The sequence below is a fragment of the Hipposideros armiger genome, unplaced genomic scaffold, assembly GCF_001890085.2.
Source record: "Hipposideros armiger isolate ML-2016 unplaced genomic scaffold, ASM189008v1 scaffold_376, whole genome shotgun sequence".
Lineage (NCBI taxonomy): Eukaryota > Metazoa > Chordata > Mammalia > Chiroptera > Hipposideridae > Hipposideros > Hipposideros armiger.
In genome coordinates, this window is record NW_017731726.1 from 188797 (window position 1) to 208648 (window position 19852).

General features: G+C 35.6%; 1 protein-coding gene across 1 annotated transcript in view; it reads right to left on the minus strand.

Moving 5' to 3' along the window:
- The window catches only part of LOC109393330 (unconventional myosin-XVI), a 457270-nt gene that overhangs the window by 169615 nt on the left and 267803 nt on the right, over nt 1–19852 (minus strand). The window contains exons 8-9 of the mRNA XM_019662415.1: nt 16335–16410; nt 13479–13632 (exon numbers count right to left, since the gene is read on the minus strand). Of these exons, the coding sequence (XP_019517960.1) occupies nt 13479–13632; nt 16335–16410 (230 nt within the window). The remainder of the gene's footprint in view (nt 1–13478; nt 13633–16334; nt 16411–19852) is intronic.

Consider the following 19852-nt stretch of genomic DNA (forward strand, 5'->3'; position numbering starts at 1 on the left):
ATTCCACTTGAGAAGAATATGTTTCTGAATGTATATATGACTATAGTAAACAAATCAGTAAGCAATTTAAAAGTGAAGGTTGAAACACATGACTGAACTAAGCAAGATATTTAAATGTGAAAATTAATCACAAACAAGTGAAGGCAAAATTATACAATTAATTAAAATATTGTACATACAGGATTTAAAATAGGTTAAAGCATTATGGGAAATATTTGTGGAGTTTGTAATTAAATAACAATAGGGTAATGGGAGAAAAATGGCATGTGTAAGATTGCAATATAACAAAGAGAATAAGTTTTATTATTTCCATCCAGCTCAATCTAGGCAAAAAAATAAAATAAGAACTACTTCATGTTTTTGTTTTCCTATAGACTTCATTGCCAAAAGAAAGCCACTATTTTGTAATGTTCATAAAAAATAAACACAATGTAAATGTTGAATTTTTATTATAACATTTTACGTTAAGATTTTAAAGTTTCATAAATATTACCATGCAAGCAGAAATACATATTTAATCAAGTGCATCGTATATAATTATTTCATGTAGTCTACAACAGTAGTTGCGATTCTAATTGAAACTCAGTGTACTTTTAGCTATTGTAAAACTCAAGTTTTTCAGTTACATTTACAGATAGTAAAACTCACCCTTTGAAGTTCAAGAGTTTTGACACATATACATGAATGTATATTTAGTGGTGTAACCAACATAACCAGCAACATGCAGAATTTTTATCACTCCCAACTGTCGCTTTGTGCCAATCCTTTGGAGTTAATTATCTCCTTTAGTCTCCCAACCATTACAACCACTAATGAGTATTTCTTTCACTACAGTTTTGTCTTTTCTAAAATCCCTCATGAAAGGGATCAGAGTATGTAGCCTTTTGTGTCTGGCTTCATTTATTTAACATAATGTTTTGAAGACTCATCCATGCTGCTCCATATATCAAAAGTTTTGGTTTTTATTGCGGAGTAGCATTGTATAGGATGTACTACACGTGGGCTCTCCATTCACCGAAGATTTGGGTTGTGTTCAGTTTCTGTCAATTCTGAATGGAATTCAGATGTCTGTGTAGATGACAGGTATCTGTGTAGACATATGCTTTCCTTTGTTAACTATCTAGAAGAAACGCCAAACTGTTTTCAAAGTGGCTATATCATTTGGTTCTTCCCCCAGCAATGCATTGGAGGTCCACTTCCTTCACATTCTTGCCAATACTGGTGGGATTTTTTTGGGTTTTGTTTTTGTTTTTGAATACATTCTAGGAAGTGTGTTAGTGGCTTCTCACTGTGGTTCTAATTTGCATTTTAAATGCACTTATTTAATATAAGTATCTCTTCTTCGGGAAAGTGTGAGTTCAAATCTTTTGACTATTTTTTACTGAGTTATTTTTTCTAATACTATTGAGTTTATATATTCTGGATTCAAGTCCTTTATCATATATACACTTGGCAAATAGCTCTCCCTGTCTGCATCTTCTCTTCGTTTTTTTAACAGAGTGTTTCAAAGAACATTTTTTTCCTTTACGGGTTGTGCTTCTTATGTCTTACCTAAGAATTCTTCTACAAACCCAAGGTCAACAAGGTTTTCTCCTAGGTTTTCTTCCAGAAATGTTATAGTTTTATGCTTTATATTTAGTTCTATTATCTATTATGAGCAGCTTCCTGTATATGGTGCTATATATAAGCCGAGGTTCATTATTTTCATATGGCTGTTCAAATGTTCCAGCATCATTTCTGAAAAGAACATCTTCCCCCAAACAATACCTAAGACTTTGTTAAAAATCAATTGACTATATATGAATGGATCTATTTTAGGACACTCCATTGTGTTCCATTGATATAATAGTCTATTCTTATACTAATATAATACTGTCTTGATTAATGTACCTTCACTGTATGGCTTGAAATCAGGTAATGTGAGACATTCAATTTTGTTTTCTTTCTCAAAATTGTTTTGGCTATTTGAAGTAATTATTAGCATTTTCACATCAATTTTAGAATCTATTTGTCAATTTTTATAAACATGCCTATCAAGATTTTGATTAGTATTTCATTTAATTGATAAATCAATTTGGGAAGTATCTATATATTAACAATGTTGAGTTGTGTCACCCATAAGCACAGTATATTTCTCCATTTATTTTAATCTTCACTAATTTACTAGTATTTTGTAGTTTTTGGCATTAAAATCTTACAAATAATTTGTTAGAATTATTCTGATGTAGTCCATGTTTTCATGTCATTATAAATGTATTTTTAAATTTCAATTTCCAGTCGCTGATTGTTAGTATATATAAACACAAACAATTTTACATCTTAAACTTGACAAGGGAGGGAGAGAGTAATTTGAAGAGCTTTTTTCAGTAACCACAGTGTCTTACTGTTTTACAGCCCATCCCTATGCCCTATCTTCTAACTCTAATCTAGGAACCTGTAAGCAGTAAAGGCAGACTAGTAAATGAGTGCATGCAGGCCACGCCCAAGGGAATAGGAGAGATAGCTAAAGAACATGTTTACTAGAATGTGTGATCAGTTTTACTCCTTTTGAACTGTGGATGATGATGTTTTGTAGTATTTTAGTCAATGAAGATATTTTCAAGTAGGTGTGGAGGGGGGGGCATATATTAAAAAGAGGCAGCAAGGTACAATACAGCTGTAACAAGCATACATTTCTTAGTTAGAAAAACTCTCAAGTTTGATACCTGGGCTCTGCCACCTCTGGCAAGTTATACAAGCATTTTGTAAAATCGCTCTGTAAAAAAGGCCTTTCTGAGGGGTTACTAACATAATGCACTAAAGGGTTTTGCACAAGGACTATGGTAATAAGCAGGCAATAAAATTAGCTGTTAATTGTCCAGGACGGTGAAGTTTCTGTGGTTTTGCTCTACTTACAAGCTCTAACAGATTAGCTTCTGACTGTATCATGAATGGGTACAGAAGACAAGACATTCCTGGATCAGAGAACTTCATTACTTGCGGAAACACAGCATCCAAGGCTTCATTCTTACACCAGTTCTCCCGAACCCTGTCCCATGGCGGGTAGGAGGAGGCAACAAGGTGGACCTTAAACGGATGCCTACACATGCAGTGTGTGTGTGTGTTATAGTAGAGGAATCTGACAAGAGTTGGGTACCACTTAAGCAAGCATCAGACATTCTAACAAGCAGCAGACAAGCCAGTGCCCCTTCTTTGGGAGTAAATGCTGTGGCCTCCTTGAGTTATTTAGTCATCTGCATGCTTTGCAGTCTGACAAACTGAGCAAGAAAGTAAGTAGAGGGTGCTCAACACCCATGGCGGATGTCCCTCCCAATAGTATAGTTATTAATTTTAAAAATTCTCTATAAATGTGGAATACTTATAATGCTCATAAAATGTTCATATCCAGCTCTGCTTGAATACCATCAAGTGATAAGATATCCATAACTCCCAAAGAAGCCTTATTTCTTCCATGAGCAACTCTGGAACAATGTCTGTCTGTTCTAATTTGTATTTATCATTCCAAGAGCTCCAAAGAGCGTGCACTATGCTGCTTTGACGTGAGAGCCCTTTGGGTATTTGAAGGCAGTTGTGGTTTCCCTATACGTATTTTCTATACCTTGAACCACTGGCAAACCATTTTAATAATTATATGACATTTAATGAGTGACAGTCTGTTCTAAGTACTCTATGAGGATTAACTCTTCATCTGACAACAACATTATAAGGTATGCATTATTTTATGCCTATTCTATAGATGAGTAAACTGAGGGCCACAGAGAAGATTAGAAATTGACCTGGACACACAGCAGCCAGTAGTAGAGCTGGGATTGAGCTCCAGAGCTTGTTATCTTAACCACCATGTCATACTTCCTACATCTAAATTCCACCCTCAAATCAATCAAAATATTTCCTTGATATCCAGTCATCTCCTTTTTCTGGAGATTAAAAAAAAAAGAGAGAGAGGTTTTGCACATACAAAATCTTCTGAGTAAAAAACTTAAAGCAGTGGTCTGATTGGTCAGGTAGAAACTAGGAAGATAGTTTATGAAACACATAAAATCACCCATTATAAAACATTTATAAAAAGAAGAAATAATGAGTTTACTAAAATAGTTGAAATACCCCTTTCATATCTCAAATCTTATCGCAATGTTAACAGCAGGCTCCTTGAGAGCTACAGTTGGTCCAAGAACACACAGACCTCATTCTAACTCAGTATTTACCTCAAGTTGGCTGCTACCTGACCTCTAAAGCCTTCAAAATCTCTGGACCACAGTTTCACCTTTATCAAATGCAGGAATTAGACTAGGTATTATCTCAGTGTATATCAAGCCCTATAATACTAATGCATAATCTCTACATATACTTTTCTCTTGCATCTTTAAAAAAATTATTTACACACTCAATAATATCATAGGTTATATACTCTAGGATCTATTACTAACAATAATTGCAAGCAGCTGGTTACAAATACTTATTCATGTAAGAAAAAAATGACTCTAAATAATATAATTTAATTTAGTGGCAACATATTAGCCATGCACATATTTTCAACAAGAAAAATGCAAAACATGTACCTAGGCTGATGGCATGTGATAATGTTTTATGCATTTATGGAACAATTTTTCTTTAGGTCTCTATCCCATTTTTTTAAATAAAACACATTTTATTTAAATCATTGTGATTAACAATTGTATTCACACAAGTTAATTTTTATAGATTTAAATTTTCACTGATTATCCACTGTGGAATATAAACATGTATTAAAATGTTTTTTTTTCTAGAAAAAGGAATAATTTTAAGTAATCATTGGTATGTATTTTAATACTTATTAAATGTTCATCAATCATGGCAAAATATTTATGAGGTGTATTTTTGAAAAATAAGATGAAATTGCATATAGAGAGCAAGACCTCAAGCTAATAATGAAGAAACATAAAGGATAAGAAGAAATATGCCGACTGATAGTAGTTTCATCAAAAAAGGTAGACTAGTCATGAAGGATTTAACATTTCCTTCATCTCAACTAAACTATTGTCTTCTCCCCAGCTCTAGACCACTGACCTCCCCTTTCTATAAGCAATTAGAGACTTGCAATTGTAAATTCTTTCTCTGCCCCTTTGAGATGTAACTCTTCTACAACCCAGCAATGTCTTTCTCAAAGACTTGTGAGCCATCATCTGAAATGTTATCGTACAAAAGATATAGCCACTGTCTCCCAGTCTCTATGAGGATAGGAGCCTAACTTCCATAAGTGCCAATTAGGATGGCCTAATCACTTTGATAAAAATTCCAGATGACATCCCCCAACACTCTTCCACTAGCTCACCTCAGTGCCAAAAAGCTCTCTGGCCTTGTTGTATGAAGTTGAGTGCAGTATCATTCCTCTCGAAATACTCTTGAATAATGTCTTTCTGCATTAACTTCTCTGGTGCAATGTTTCTTTGACATTAATGAATGTCTTGGTTTTTTTGTTGTTGTTTTCTTGTTTTGTTTTGTTTTCCAGATTTATGTTTTTCTGCACTTTCCAAATTTTCTTCAGTAAAAATATTATTTTGATTATAAAAAAGAAATTATTAGGAATAGAAATTTATCAGTGAGAAACAGAAAAAATAGGATTGAAATAGTGTTTTTTTTTAAAAGAAGGCTTATGACAGGCTCCATAAACATAAAGAAAATGAAATAGCTATCATTCAGGAGAGAAAGATTGACCTGACTGTGGAAAGAACTAGATGGAGCTATATCAGCAACCAACTTCCAAACTCTACGGGATTTATTCAAGATTTACTTATTTCTATAAACATAAAAAGCACTTCATGCAGAGCAAATGTGCCTTGTAGGAACTGAGATTTTATTTCTGAAAATGGAAAGAGGAACATCGTAAAATAAAACTAACAAAAGCAACAATTATTGCCCATTATATGTATAGCAATTTTAGAAAACTATAGAGAACAAATAAAATTGACTATATTGAGATATATTAGGCCAATGAAGAAAAGGATCTAACAGAAACAAATGTGAAGAAATGGCATATGTGACTCAATTATTTCAGTGGTTAAAGTAATGAACTGGATAGTTCTCAAATTTAATCCTTGGAACACAGCTACACAAATTATTTATTGTAGGGAATTTGGGGTTTTCTGCATGTATAAAATAAGATAATGATCCAAAGACTAATATTGAATGAAATTGTTCCTGGAGAGTTTTAAGTTAATTCTTTTCTTTTGTTCCCCTCAAAATGACTTTAGTTTTCGCAGGAAAAAAAAAATTACAATTTATAAAACCATTTTGGTAAAATATAGCTTGTGTCTAAAATACAAATAAAAAATTCAACATGCGACTTGTGGTTGGGTTAAAAATTATATTGTTTTTATGACATCTCATATTCATCTTACCAGTTCTCAATAGATATTTGCAAAGAATTTTTTTTAATCTCTAAAATAAGATGAATCCAGCAGCTCTATACATATATGAAGGGAGTTTCTGAAGATGACAAGTGTTACACTTGCTAGCAGTGACTCTCTAGCATATATTAATTTTGCTGAATAGGTATTTAATATTGGATATTTATGTGAAACAACATTATCATTCACTAAGTATGATACTTTGAGCCAATCACCAAAGTCTGAGGTGTAACTAACATTGCTTTATTTACACGAAGCATGCATAGTAAGATTTCACTCCAAATGTCATTCTTGCTCAAAAGGGGAAGTCTCTAAGACACAGTTTCCTTTTTTAATGATAAGTGTCAATATTTTGAAATGGACTTACAAATTATTTATGTCACACATAAAACTAGTACAAACGAAGAATGTTTCTAATCACTGAAAACATTTATTAAACAGTAAATAAAGTTCAACATACAAACACAAGGATGCTGGTGGAAGTGCTCTGTATGTTCATACCTCAATGCTTATTTTCATGAATTCCTCTGGACAACATACTAATAAAATCCAGACTGCTCAGCACCAGCCACAGCTTCCCTGACATCTACGACAACAGTGCAAGAGCTTGCAAATGAAATGAAGACTCTGAAGAATGGAGAACTGGGAGTCCGGTTCAACTTTATCTCAGATGATGCCATTTTACTGTAGAATAGTTACTGACGCTGTGCTGATTTGGAAAATGCTTGAGTCATTCAGGGTCAGGAGTAAATTTTCAAGAACAGCTGCCTTACAGGTATAACCAGGGTGTGATGTTCAACCAGCAGGAGTGAGGAAATGAATGTCTTGAGATCGATTGCACCTAAGGGTCTTAGAGTAAAGTGCACTTTTCAGTGCTAATCCGAGCATCCTGGTCTACATTACAAGGAGACATTTCCACAATGACTGTCCCCATGTGCATTGTTGAAGCATAGGTCAAAAGCTATCTCTCTCACAGGTAAAACTTTTTTAGATCTGCATGCCAAGATTGTGCGTAACCATGCGGCTATGAAGATGCTCAGACCATCTTCCTGAGCTTGTTCCTGCCTCAGGCTGGAGGGCGTGAACCAAAAATCCAACAACTTGGGTTCTAATTGCAGTCGTCACTGACTAGCTATACCCTTAAGTCTGTCACACCACGGAGCTTCTGTCTCTATAAACAAAATGTGAATGATTATGACTATCCATCCTAAATTATGGAGTTTAAATGAGGATCAATGGAAATGATTATTGAAATGGCTTCAATATGAAAACCATATTGATTTTCAATTGAGTAAGAAAGACCACAGAAGAAATCACTGTGTAGCCATCAATTGGATTGCTTTTGAATGAATTCAACAAGCTGAGCCTATTTCATAAAATCCGGCACCTTCAAGGGCCTCCACAAAACCTACTCTAAGCCTATTGTGAATGTCAGGTTTTACTGAGGTCCAAAAGGACACACATGACATAACGCATTTTGTTCCACTCAAAAATCCCCACAGGCTATGTCTCCTAGTCGATGGCTATTTGGCTAACGCCACCCAAAGATGTTCCCCTGCCCGCTGCAGTCCCTTCCCCGTGGCCCTTAGCCCTGTTCAGTTCTGCCTCCTCTTAGCTTTCTTGGCCCCACACAGAGCATCTTTTCTCCATGCTGAGTTCCAGGGGACTCAGAAGCACTGGACACCCAGCCTTGAAGCAACCTAATCAAAGAGTTCACCCAACTAAAGCTGGTCTTTTCTGAAATTGGATTTTCTTTCCAGCTGCCCAGAAAATAAGATTTTTCTCCAAATGGTCATAATCAGTTTAAAAGCATTGAGCTAAAGGCCTAATTCTGTTGTCTCAACTTATAGTTAGAAGGCTTTTATGTTTTAGATGATTTTGCAGATGAATACAGAACATCTGTTTTTCTCTTTTTGTCATTTCTCAAACACTTATGTAATATGACAATGAGCCAATTACTTCTCTAAGCAGTAACTCAGCTATTAATAATTAAACTAATAAATAAATAGTAACTCAGTTATTCATCAAGAACACCCCCATGGGGCAGGCATCATCAATCATCATCATCATCATCGCTGTCCTCAGGACCACCCTGTGGCATGTACTGCAGTGCAATTCTAAGGCTGACCACCTAGTGTCAGCACCAACCTCACAGGTTAAAGCCATCGTCTCCCACAAAGCTGCCCCCCACTTCAGACTCCAGCCATAGGTTTGGGAGTCTCCAAGCCACCCCTACTTCTGTTCAACTAGCTACAAATGCGAGGGTTCCCATATCCCCCCTCAAGTTAGATAATTCACTAGAACAACTCACAGAACTTAGGGAAACACTGTACTTGCTACTATTGCAGTTTTATTACAGAGGATACAAATCAGGACCAGCCAAAGAAATAGATCCACAGGGTGAGGCCTGGGAGGGTCCTGAATGCAGAGTGTTGTTTTGACAATGAAATGAAGTTGATGAAATGAAGTTAAGCGTGTAAACTCTGCAAAAGTCCTGACACCTTGTAACTGCCCAACAAATAGATTTCACTGTTGTTATTATAAGTGATCATCACTGTTATTACTAATAAATGAAAACCCACAATTGTTTAGTAAACTACTCAACTTAGGCATTATGCAAACTCTTCGGGGGTTCTAACTCAAGAGATCCATGGAATAGAATATTAGAAACAAAAATGGGCGCACATCAAAAATTCCCAGTGATTAAAACCCTAGGAGAGCATCTCCATGTTCACACACCAAAGGGGGTATTCAGCAGCAGCTGGTTTCTTAGCAGCAATTAGAGTAAATGAGGCACTCAGATACATCTAAGGATGGAAAGACAGCACAGAGGGGGCATCCTGTCCACAGGAAAGAAGGCGGCAGAGAATGGCAGTCAAGTATGAGAATAGCTGTTGCAAATTTAGAGCAGAGAGAGGAAGTCTAAAAGCTTTACAGATAGAGACTATTACAATAAGTAGGACCTTTGGAGTTCAATCTAACCAGTTCATTTGGAGACATGAACTTGAAAGTCAGACGACAAGACCTAATAAAGTTCACTGCATGAAAGATACCTTAGAAAACATGAAACATGGGCTAACCCAATAATGTAGGTATTTCCTATTGATTAAATATCGAAATAAAGAAAGGCACTTACTACTAACAGCAGGGGATAGTGGAAGCGATATTCTTATCCTGACTAAATCATGATTCATCACACAAAATGCTCACAGAAAAGTGAATGTAAATTGACAGTGGAAAGGACATTTGACTTGTACACTGCAATATTAGAAAGAGTAAACCACAGAATTCTTTCTTAAAATTTTAGCAAAATTCAGGAAAATGTAAAAAAAAAATAGTAACAATAATAAAACGACAAGTCTACTTTACAATGCAAAGCAATAGAAAGTTGGGGTAAAAATTGATGAAAAAGATGGGCAAACATAATTCAGATGAGGTAATACATGATAAATCTTCAGAATGAGGGCTAGAGAGAAAAGGTGGGGAAGGAAAGATTTATTGAAGAAAAATGATCGATTATACAGAGAAGAGGAGAAGGCTTCTTAAGTTCTTCCTATTTTTATACTGCTCATACCAATGAACATACACTGTTCTTTCTTAAGAAAAATAATGAAATTAAAGGAGCAATGGGCTGCAGTAGAATGCTTGCTCTTGACTGGAGCAGAGGAAGACTGACCAGTGTTTCAGTCTCTGCTTGCTTTTTCCCCTTCTTCCTAGATTTTTGTTTTGTTCTGTTTTCATTCCTCCTTCACCTCTGTAAAGTTAAGAGACTTCTGGATACAGGTGAAGACCAGGCTTCACGTTTGAAATTAATTTGAGAACTCACTTGACTTAAATGAGTGAAACTTGGATTTTCACAGAACAATAGCATTTGCTCACTTTAATGCAGGGAACAGAGCAAAAGGAAGAGTTTGCAGAAAATTGCAGTAATGTTCAGGAGGGGAGAGAAAAAGAAGGCACAAACCCTCTCCAAACACCCTGTCTAAACCACAGACCCTCAAATGACTGGTTTGTGAAGAAATGCTGCTTTGTAAATGAAGTAGAGAGATTTAAAAAAAAAATTGATATATATTCCCTGTTAATCACGTAAATTCTCTAATTCACTGCATATATGTTCTCTATCACATGAATGGCATGTTGTAAAAATGTTCCAACAGCTCTCAATAAATTTCTTGTCCATATCAATCAGTATTGTGATATCAAAATACACTAAAATCAACAAGCATTGTTTTCTTCTCAGAAATACACGTATTTATCAGCTTTAGAGAATGTTTTAATCTTTATAACGTTTGTGAGTTTATTTATGGAGAAATTTTCAATGTCTATATTTTTCCTTCTCATACTAAAACAAGGCCTGAAAGAGTAGATTATAGAAAGTAAGCTTTTCTGCATTAAGACATAATGCCTAGTTGTTATTTCATCATGTCTGTTTGCTCCTGATTCACATTTATTTATAACATTATAAAGAAAATAAAGAAAAAAAGGTGTGGCAAATTCAATCCCCAACCTAAGACAGCCAGTTCCACAGACAAAAGTCTATATTCTTGAATAAAAGTAAGTTTATATAAATACTAAAAATTTAGAAGTTGTATATAAAAAATAAAGACAATGAAAACCAGATAAAATGTGTCAAAATAATGAATTATAAGTTACAAATACACTTAGCTGTTTTTCTTAAACTAATTAAATCTACTTGTTATTTTTTTCAGAGCTAAAGAGAAAACATTATGATTAAGTTGTTCTTTGAGTTAATTTTAAATTCTATCTCTGAAGAAAACAGTAGGCTACAAGGAAAAACCAGGCTAAAATTCAATATAAAACTTATTTCAAAATTTCAAAGCTCTGAGTCAATAAGAGAAAAATGTAATTTAAACAATAATATTTAATTGTGTAGAACAAATAAGCCATTGATTAATCGGTTTAAAACCTGTTGTTCAATCAATAATACAAAAACGATAAAAAAACATTCCATGGAAAATTAGTTGTTTTTGTTTCATTTTTCAATAAAGGAGAAAACAAAACAAAACTATAGACCCACAGATAAGCTAACATTTATTAAAAATGACTTGTTATGAAAGAATTTGGTTTTAACTAAAACTTTAATTCTGCTTACACTTTAACATCTCTTTACTTGGAAGCTCATAACATAATTTGAAAAGTAAAATGGCACATATTGGGTGTTGATTTTGATATCAACACCTGGAAAGTAAATTCTTCCATAGCAAATATTTGTATTACTCCTCTTGTTCAAAGTGATACCAGTAATATAATAACGTAAAGAGCAAGGTCAAAATATTCTAACCATTCATTTTAGGTAACTTGGAATGTGTCTTATTAATTAATTACTTCCTGACTTGACTCCAACTTTTGTTTCTATGCCTTTTTTCCTTTTTTTCCTACATAAATGTGATACCATTTTTGTTTTTTCTTTCACCTGTGAAAAGAAGAGACAGATAATGTGGTGTAGATGAGAATGATATGGGGTCTGATTGCTGGGCTATAAATCTTCACCTGTCATTTCCCAGCTCTGTGATCTTGGGAAAATAAGAGAACCTTAATAGGGCTCTGAAGAAGGAATAAGATAACCCACAAAGACTCTTAGCATAGTGCCTGACATAAAAATCAAGCTTCTTTACAACACAGTTGAAAAATCCAATCCAATAATGAATATATCTCTTTATTAAGCAGAGGTCAGTACATCACACATGACTTTAGCCTCTGAATCACCTAGATTAATTTTAAATTAAAAGTATTTTTAAATGCCTGTGATGGGACAGGCTCTGAAATAAGATTTTCCTCCTTTGATCTCACTTATTTATCATGATACCTGGGATCAGAAGGAATTGTCTGACAGATGAATCTGGGAAGAGGGTCTCACTCGCTCCTTTTTCTTAGAGCAAGCATCCCTGCGGAGAGCACGGCTTTCCCTCTTCCTATGCACTGTAGCCTCCTCTGGGGAGCCTCTCACTTGGGAGACCTGATCTGGTTTGTAGGTGCCTAGCTGGTAAAGCTGCCTGATAACGGGATATACCTATAATCCCTTTCAGCTGCCACATTCAGTTATGTCCTACGATAGTATCTTTTATCGCTGATCAAGTGTAATTTGGGCCCCATCTTTTCTCTTTGATTATTTCTCAGATTGTCTAGAGCCCAGATAGTGTTATTGGTTCAGGGTGCTCTCAAATATTCCAGTATTAGACGTTAACTCCATTTCCAGAAAATAAACGTGTTCATAGAAAGGAGATACCTTCCTCAAGGTCTCACTGCTTATAAATAGAAGATTTTTGCTTTCAACAGGAAATATATTTTATCTTTTTTTCTACATATATATCAATTTATTTTGAGATATAATTCACATAGCACAAAACTCACACTTCTCAAGTGTACGATTCAGAGCTTTTTAGCATGTTTACAAATGTGTATAACTATCACATCTACTTTCAGAGCATGCCCATTATCCCCCAAAGGCCCATGTTCATCAAGAGTCACTCCCCATTACCCCCTCTGCCCACTCTGGGAAAACACTAATAGACTTTCTGTTTCTATGGATTTGCAAATTCTAGAGATTTTGTATTAATGGAAGTGTACCACATGTGGACTTTCGTATCTTGCTTCATTCACTTAGTATGTTTTCAAGGGTTATCCTCCTTGTGGTATGTGTTATTATTTAGGATACTTTAGACAATAAGAATACATCCGTTTTATAGTTTAGAGGGAAAAATTAATATTTGTATTTTCTACTTCAGGAAATTTAGCCATTATGATAGTCATTGGAAACCTTACATTTCAGTTTAGCGAAAAACATGGAATGTGTTTAAATATTATCCTTGATTTCATGGTGACAAATCTGAAATAGTAATGTTTTTAAAAAACCAAAGGGCTTTCATAAAAGCAGGCTACACTAATTGTCAACAAGTATTTTGTGATAAATGTATTGATATGTAGCTTCAATTTTCTAACTTAGTTTAGAGACGGACTTAATATTGACTGTAAAACGGCTGCCTGGTGATTAGAGAGGAAGACAAATGAGAATAATGAACTTATCAACGAACCAGGTCTATGACTTTATCATTCTAGAAACAAGGCACTTACAGCTTACTGGAAAGTGCTGGAAGGTCATGAATGATCTCTTCATACGGTTCCTCTTGTGCTAAGGTAGGCACAGTTAAAGGCTCTTTCATTTTTTCTTTCCAGACAATTTCGGCTTTCAGCAGCATCTCCTCAATAAATTCAGATGCAGCAATATCTACATGAAACAGTAAGAAACTCAGAAAGCGTGGGTGGTGAAATCACAGGACACTATTTACTTTCAATAGTTGTCATATGCTAAAATGCTAAAATTTATGAACATATGTGGCAAAACAAAAAAAGTAAAAGTTTATGATAGAAATAAAATTGCAGCACTGCCATTTAAAAGGACTAATGTGTTTTACATCAGTGACATATTTAATTGGAAATTAAATGAAAAAATATAAAAATAATTTTCACTGAGCGGTGATGTATAAAATATAAAATCATTGAGAAGCTAAGCTTGAGAGAACTTAATGTCATTTTATTCTTAGTAAAACCTCTTCCTTCACCTTGGTGAATGTGAAATAAAATGATGAAAATAGTTATACCTTCTGAATGACTGGGCTATTATAAAACATACAGTGGGCATCCCAAAATATTCTACTAAACAGGTAGATGGACAAATAGATACTCAGGATGTTATTAAAACAGTGGGTCTAGCTTCTCTGCATGATCTGATTTTTTAAATCTGAAATATAATTTTATTTTCTTATACACTGCATGTTAACAGTGGCATCTGGATGTATTTGAGTAGCAATATAGATGTTCATTAATCAAATTTACACTTATTAACAACTAAAACTGAAAATCGATAAATCCTGAAGAAAAACTCATATTAATAATAATTACAAACCTAATGAAAGCAACTTCTCCTTTTCAACCCTCATAATTAATCTGCATGACCGCCTATGTCCATACATTTGAGTAATGTGGCCTTATGGGCTGGATGCCATAATTCAGCTACCACGAGAAGATGTGCCAGGATTTTATCATCATTTGATTTAGGTTAAATCATAACAATGTAATGAGTTGGAGATAGCTCAGCTTCCTCACCTCAGCCGATTATTTCTGACCCACCTAAATGCTACACCCCAAACTGGTTTTATCCCCCAGATAAAATTTTAATGGGTTCACTCCAAATTCAAGATACCCCAATTAGCAAGAATATACTATAATACTGTGATGACTTTTATTTGCTCAGTCATACTACGGGTGTCTAGTTTACTGTTCTCTGCACTATTTTTTTGTCTGGTTCATTTTTTTTCTGTTGGATAAGATGTTGGGACATCCTGCATTTACTTGAAACCTCTCACTACATTATAGCTTTTCATCCCTCGTGTGTGAGAGAGTATTTTCATTCAATTAACAAATGTTTACTGAGAGTCTACCATGGTCCCATCGCTGTGTGTCTGGTGATCAACATGGCACAGAAAATGGATTACATTGATGGCAGACCTGGCATGACCAATATGGGCGAAATTATCTAACAGAGTCACCATATGCTAGGCATGTGGTAACCAGGGTTAAGTGTAGACCAGAAGTTTAGTCATTTCCTGGTGCTCTAGGACTGTCAATTGCCTTGCATGTTCACTTTGGCACAGTTGACACTAGACCTAAAAGATTCAGGTGTGACAGATGGAAGTCTATGCAGAATCAATCATATTCTCCCTTCTCTGGGAAAGAAGCCAGGGATATGAACTTGAACATGATCAAGTATGAATGTGATCAATTAGACCTAAGTAGAGTTAATAGAGGATGTGACATATATTTCACAATAAATATATTTTTGAGAAAAACAAAAAAAAAGGAAAAGCTACAAATTTCTATTTACTCCTTTAATATTTAGACATGTTATTATAGTTAATATTAAGAGTACTATACTACACTATCAATATTGGCCTGATTCTAAAGTTTAAGACTATTAAGCTATCTTATAGTTCTGTTTGTTAAATCTTCAGTTTATTTTAGCAGAAAAAATGAATAAATATTAAACAATAATACTTGATTCCAATAAAATAAGAAATAGAGCAAATCTTTCATCCTCTCTTAAACTGGTGAACAGGTAATCATAGTCCTGTAAGTACATAAAATAAGAAATCTCAAGCATAAAGTGCTTTTAGGTGAGTGGAATTATAGCAACAAGAAGAATAAGTAGATATACTCGTAAGTTATTCAGATCAAATACTACCTTAAATTTTTCATATTATTTTGTTACTTATGCTAGACTTTTTTCTTTATTTAGAATTCTTTCATTTTTAATATATAAAAATAACAGGCGTAGTAACTTTGTTGTCAAATTTTTCCAAAGCTAAAAAGGCAATATGGAATCCTTTTTTAAAATAACTATATGAATTTATAAAAGAACATTAGTAAAAAACACCTCTAGAAACTAAAAAAAAATATATATTAAAAATAAGTAACATTAAGCCAATCTTTTCAAACTTTTAAATTAACTTTAAAATAATAGTCCTATTTCTTGCAATATAAATATCTGTGCAGGAAACAATACAATTATTGTTTCGAAAATACCCTAATGAATAAGTATGCATTTGGTGTGATGAGAAACTATTTAAATAACAAAAGCATATTTTAAAGTAAGTATCACTGCAGGAATCACTACCCTAGAAGTGTAAAGCCTGAAAAGCAAATTGCAATGAAGTACACAGCACCCTATAAACTTAACTGCTGTTTAATATCCTCTTGTAATGGAGCAGTACATACGAGTTTGTGAATCACACTTGAACTGGGGTGGTTTTCACAGAGCTTCTCTGGGGAGGCTAACTCATTTTCCAGCTATGCTCGTGATAGATGAAAAACATACACACGATGGGAAGGAAACAGTGACTGCTCAGGGATCCCAGAACACTCATAACCTACCTGAGGCCTTCTCTTCATTGCAGTTCAGAAGGTTTGGATTTGCCTGATGCATCAAAAGAAGTTTCACCAGGTTTGCCTGAAACATTAAAGATAATTGAAATAGGAAACACCATGCTGGATACTGACAATTCATCAGTAAATAATACACAGTTGAGGCCTCACAGGGCACTGAAGTCGGGGAAAGGAGAATGCATCTGCATAACGTACTACTACACTAAATGTTTCTGACATGCTCTGTTTCCAGTTCTTTTTTAAAAAAGTGACTGACATTTTAAATGATTTCAGCAATTAATACATTCAAACCAAAAATGATTTAATCAAATGAGAGAGAAACCACTAAGGATTTGAAAATCTGTACTTAACACCTTTCAGATTTATAGCAGGGCATCTTCTGGGAGAAATTATATGTTATGATGCGTTTTGTTTTAATTCAGCAATCCATAAAAGTGTCACTTATGGGTACTGTACACCCATTACAGCACCATGGACAATATGAACCTAAAGTCACACGGGAGAGTTAGAAAAAATTTAATCTTAAATTATAAGAATTAAGCAACTTGATGAGACATTAATATATTTTAAAAATTTTATTGTAAAATACAGCATATATAAAAGGTACATAGGGCTGGCCGAGTGATGCGTTGGTTAAGAGTTGGCTTTGGAGCACCAGCTCTGAGCAGCAGGGCCCCAGTTCAGATCCCACACGAGGGCCAGTGATGCTGGGCCCTCTACAGCTAAGATGGTGAACAACAGGTTGACTTGGGCTGCCGTGAGTCACTGGCAACAGTGTAGGCTGCAGCCCCTGCTGCAATGGGCTGCCGTAAACTACCATGAGTGGCGGGCAGCCATCATGAGCAGCCGTGAGCAGCCGTCCAATGGCCTGCGAGCGACTGCCTCACCTGGGAAGAGCGCAATGATCACAATACCAACTTGGGCCAGTGAAGCGACGTCCTCCACAACTAGACTGAAGAACAAAAGGACAGCAACTTGTATGTTCCCCTTCCCCGATTCCCCAATGCTGTTCCCCCCGCCAATTCCCCAATAAAATCTTTTTTTAAAAAAAGTACATAAAAATGTATGTGTATCACTGAAAAAGCAATACTAACATAAATTCCAGTACACTCAACATTTTTTTTTTTTAGCTGAGCCATCCTGCCACCTGTTGGCAGCTCAGTGGCAGCGGAATCAAACCGCTGTTGCTCAGAGCTCGCACTCTTGAGTGAGCTCTTAACCAACAGAGCCACTCAGCTGGCCCTCAACTTTTAAGTATGTCACTGTATCGCCCTAGTTTCTAGAGTGGATCCCTATCATGGATTTTGGGCTAATCATGATGATGTTTTCTTTACATGCTTAGCTCTTACATATGGAAGTATCCCTAAATAATAGATTGCTTAGTTTCATCTGTTTGTGGTATTTATTGAAATGGAATTCTCTTGTATTTATTCTTCTGTGATTGACCACAGGTAACTGACCCACAGAAAAGAAATCTACTGTGATCACCAGAACTATCAGAGGTTAAGATGACTGGTGTGGTGTGTGTGTGTGTGTGTGTGTCTGTAAAAGAAAACACTATTTGACTAGTAGAAAATGTATTTAAGTTGAAATTTAAATACACACAAGTTACTGGATTGTACTACTTGCTCTGTGGATCACTGTATTTCAGTTTGGATAAATGTAGCAAGATTAATTTCTTCATGGTCATTTAAATTATCTCTTTAAAGTTAAAAAAAACAGCAATAAGTGTTTGGAGATTGTTGAATTCCTAGTTCAGAAGCTACATATGATTGTTTCACTTAATTTAATACAGAAGAATTATGTTCAATTTCCCCAGGGATTTCAGAATTTGTATATCCTATGCTCATTGGTACATAGTCTACATGATGAATAAATGCCTCTAACTCAGAATCATCTGAAGGGTTTCAGATCTAAAACATAAAAATATCGAATAAATCATTAACATTAACACTCTATTTGTGATCCAACTGTGCTTTCTTATTGAACAAATAGTTCTGCTTTCATCCTTCAAAAATACAGGCTACCTAACCCCACCAGTACTCCATACAATTCTCCATTGTTCCCTCCTTGACTTCCACCACAGCAGCCTCATTCTCCTACGTCCATTCCACCTCAGACTCTTCTCATAAAGCTTCTCATACTGCTATTGATAGATATGGCATTGCCCATGATATTGTGTCTTCCCTTTCCATTGTACAAGATTGCTTTGAGTAATACATCACAAATCTCGACTTCCGGACCTGCCCAATACCTTGCATATATCCAAGTATCTCCTGCGTATCTCTGTTAGGATTTCTCCCATTGTCCAACCTGTTTCAAGTTATATGCTCACTCATCTACTCTTCAGACATGTATTCAATGAGCCACTGAGGAAGGCAAGCATCTGCTAAACTAGGACACTCACTGACTCTCTCACTAATAAATAATAACTGAGGACTCTGTGTCAGGCCCTGTGCTGATAAAGAAATAGGCGTTGTATCTACATTCGGTTCTCACAGAGTAGAAGGTGGTACAGATGACGGAAGGGGCCATTCTGACACACTGTCATAAGTGATGTGACACAGGAGCTATAGGGTGCTGCTATAAAGGGTACATGAGGGGAGCCATTTCATCAGAATTCAGCAAAATAGAAAAGACAGGGAGTGAAGTGACATCTCAGTGCAGTCCTTCAAGGTAAGTAATCTTTACCCACTGACCACTTTCAGGAACAGCAAGGAAGATGAAATGGATGTACATGATGGCATATTCCAGAAATCGGAAGTTCAGTACGGCTACGTCCTCTGGTAGGGGGAGGCAGGAGAACTGAAGATGGACAATAAAGCAGAAGCCCAGGCACATGGGGGTCTCATCACGCGTTGTGGAGTGGGCATTTCATATCAACAGCAATGGAAAGGATGTTGTGGTGAAATAGTTTGGTTATTTTTGCATCCAGAAAGCTTACTGTAGGCACATTGTTGAGAAAGGAGTAGGGGAGGGGCAGGGAGCTGTTAGGAGGTTGGCAGGTTAATCCCTCTGTAAAGATGCTGAAGCACTGGACAAGAGAAGGGGCAGTGAGGATGCACAGAGTAATTGCTTATGATTATAGCTCAAATAGCTCAAAAGCATTTACTAGGTAGGAGTTTGTGGGCTCAGTCATGTATTAGATATGGGAGGGGGCGGAAAGGTAAGAAAAGGATAATGCGTAGTTTGGGATGACTAAATGATGAAACAGAGAAGGGGCAACAGAATAGAGATGGGAAAGGGAAGATGATAATTCCCTTTGCATGCAACGTGAGATTGAAGGCAGGTTAATAGAGGTTACCCACTGGGCAGTGGCCCTAAGGGTCTGAAATTTGGGAGAGAAACAAGAGAAGGCTCTGGGAGCCATCAGCAAGCAGAGTGTTTGAAGCTGCAGAGCGGAAATGCCCTAAAGGCATGCAAACACTGAGAAGACAGGGGACCAAGGATAAAGCACTGAGCTTATCAACACTGTATGTTCAGAGAGGTAGGAGGAAAACCGGACA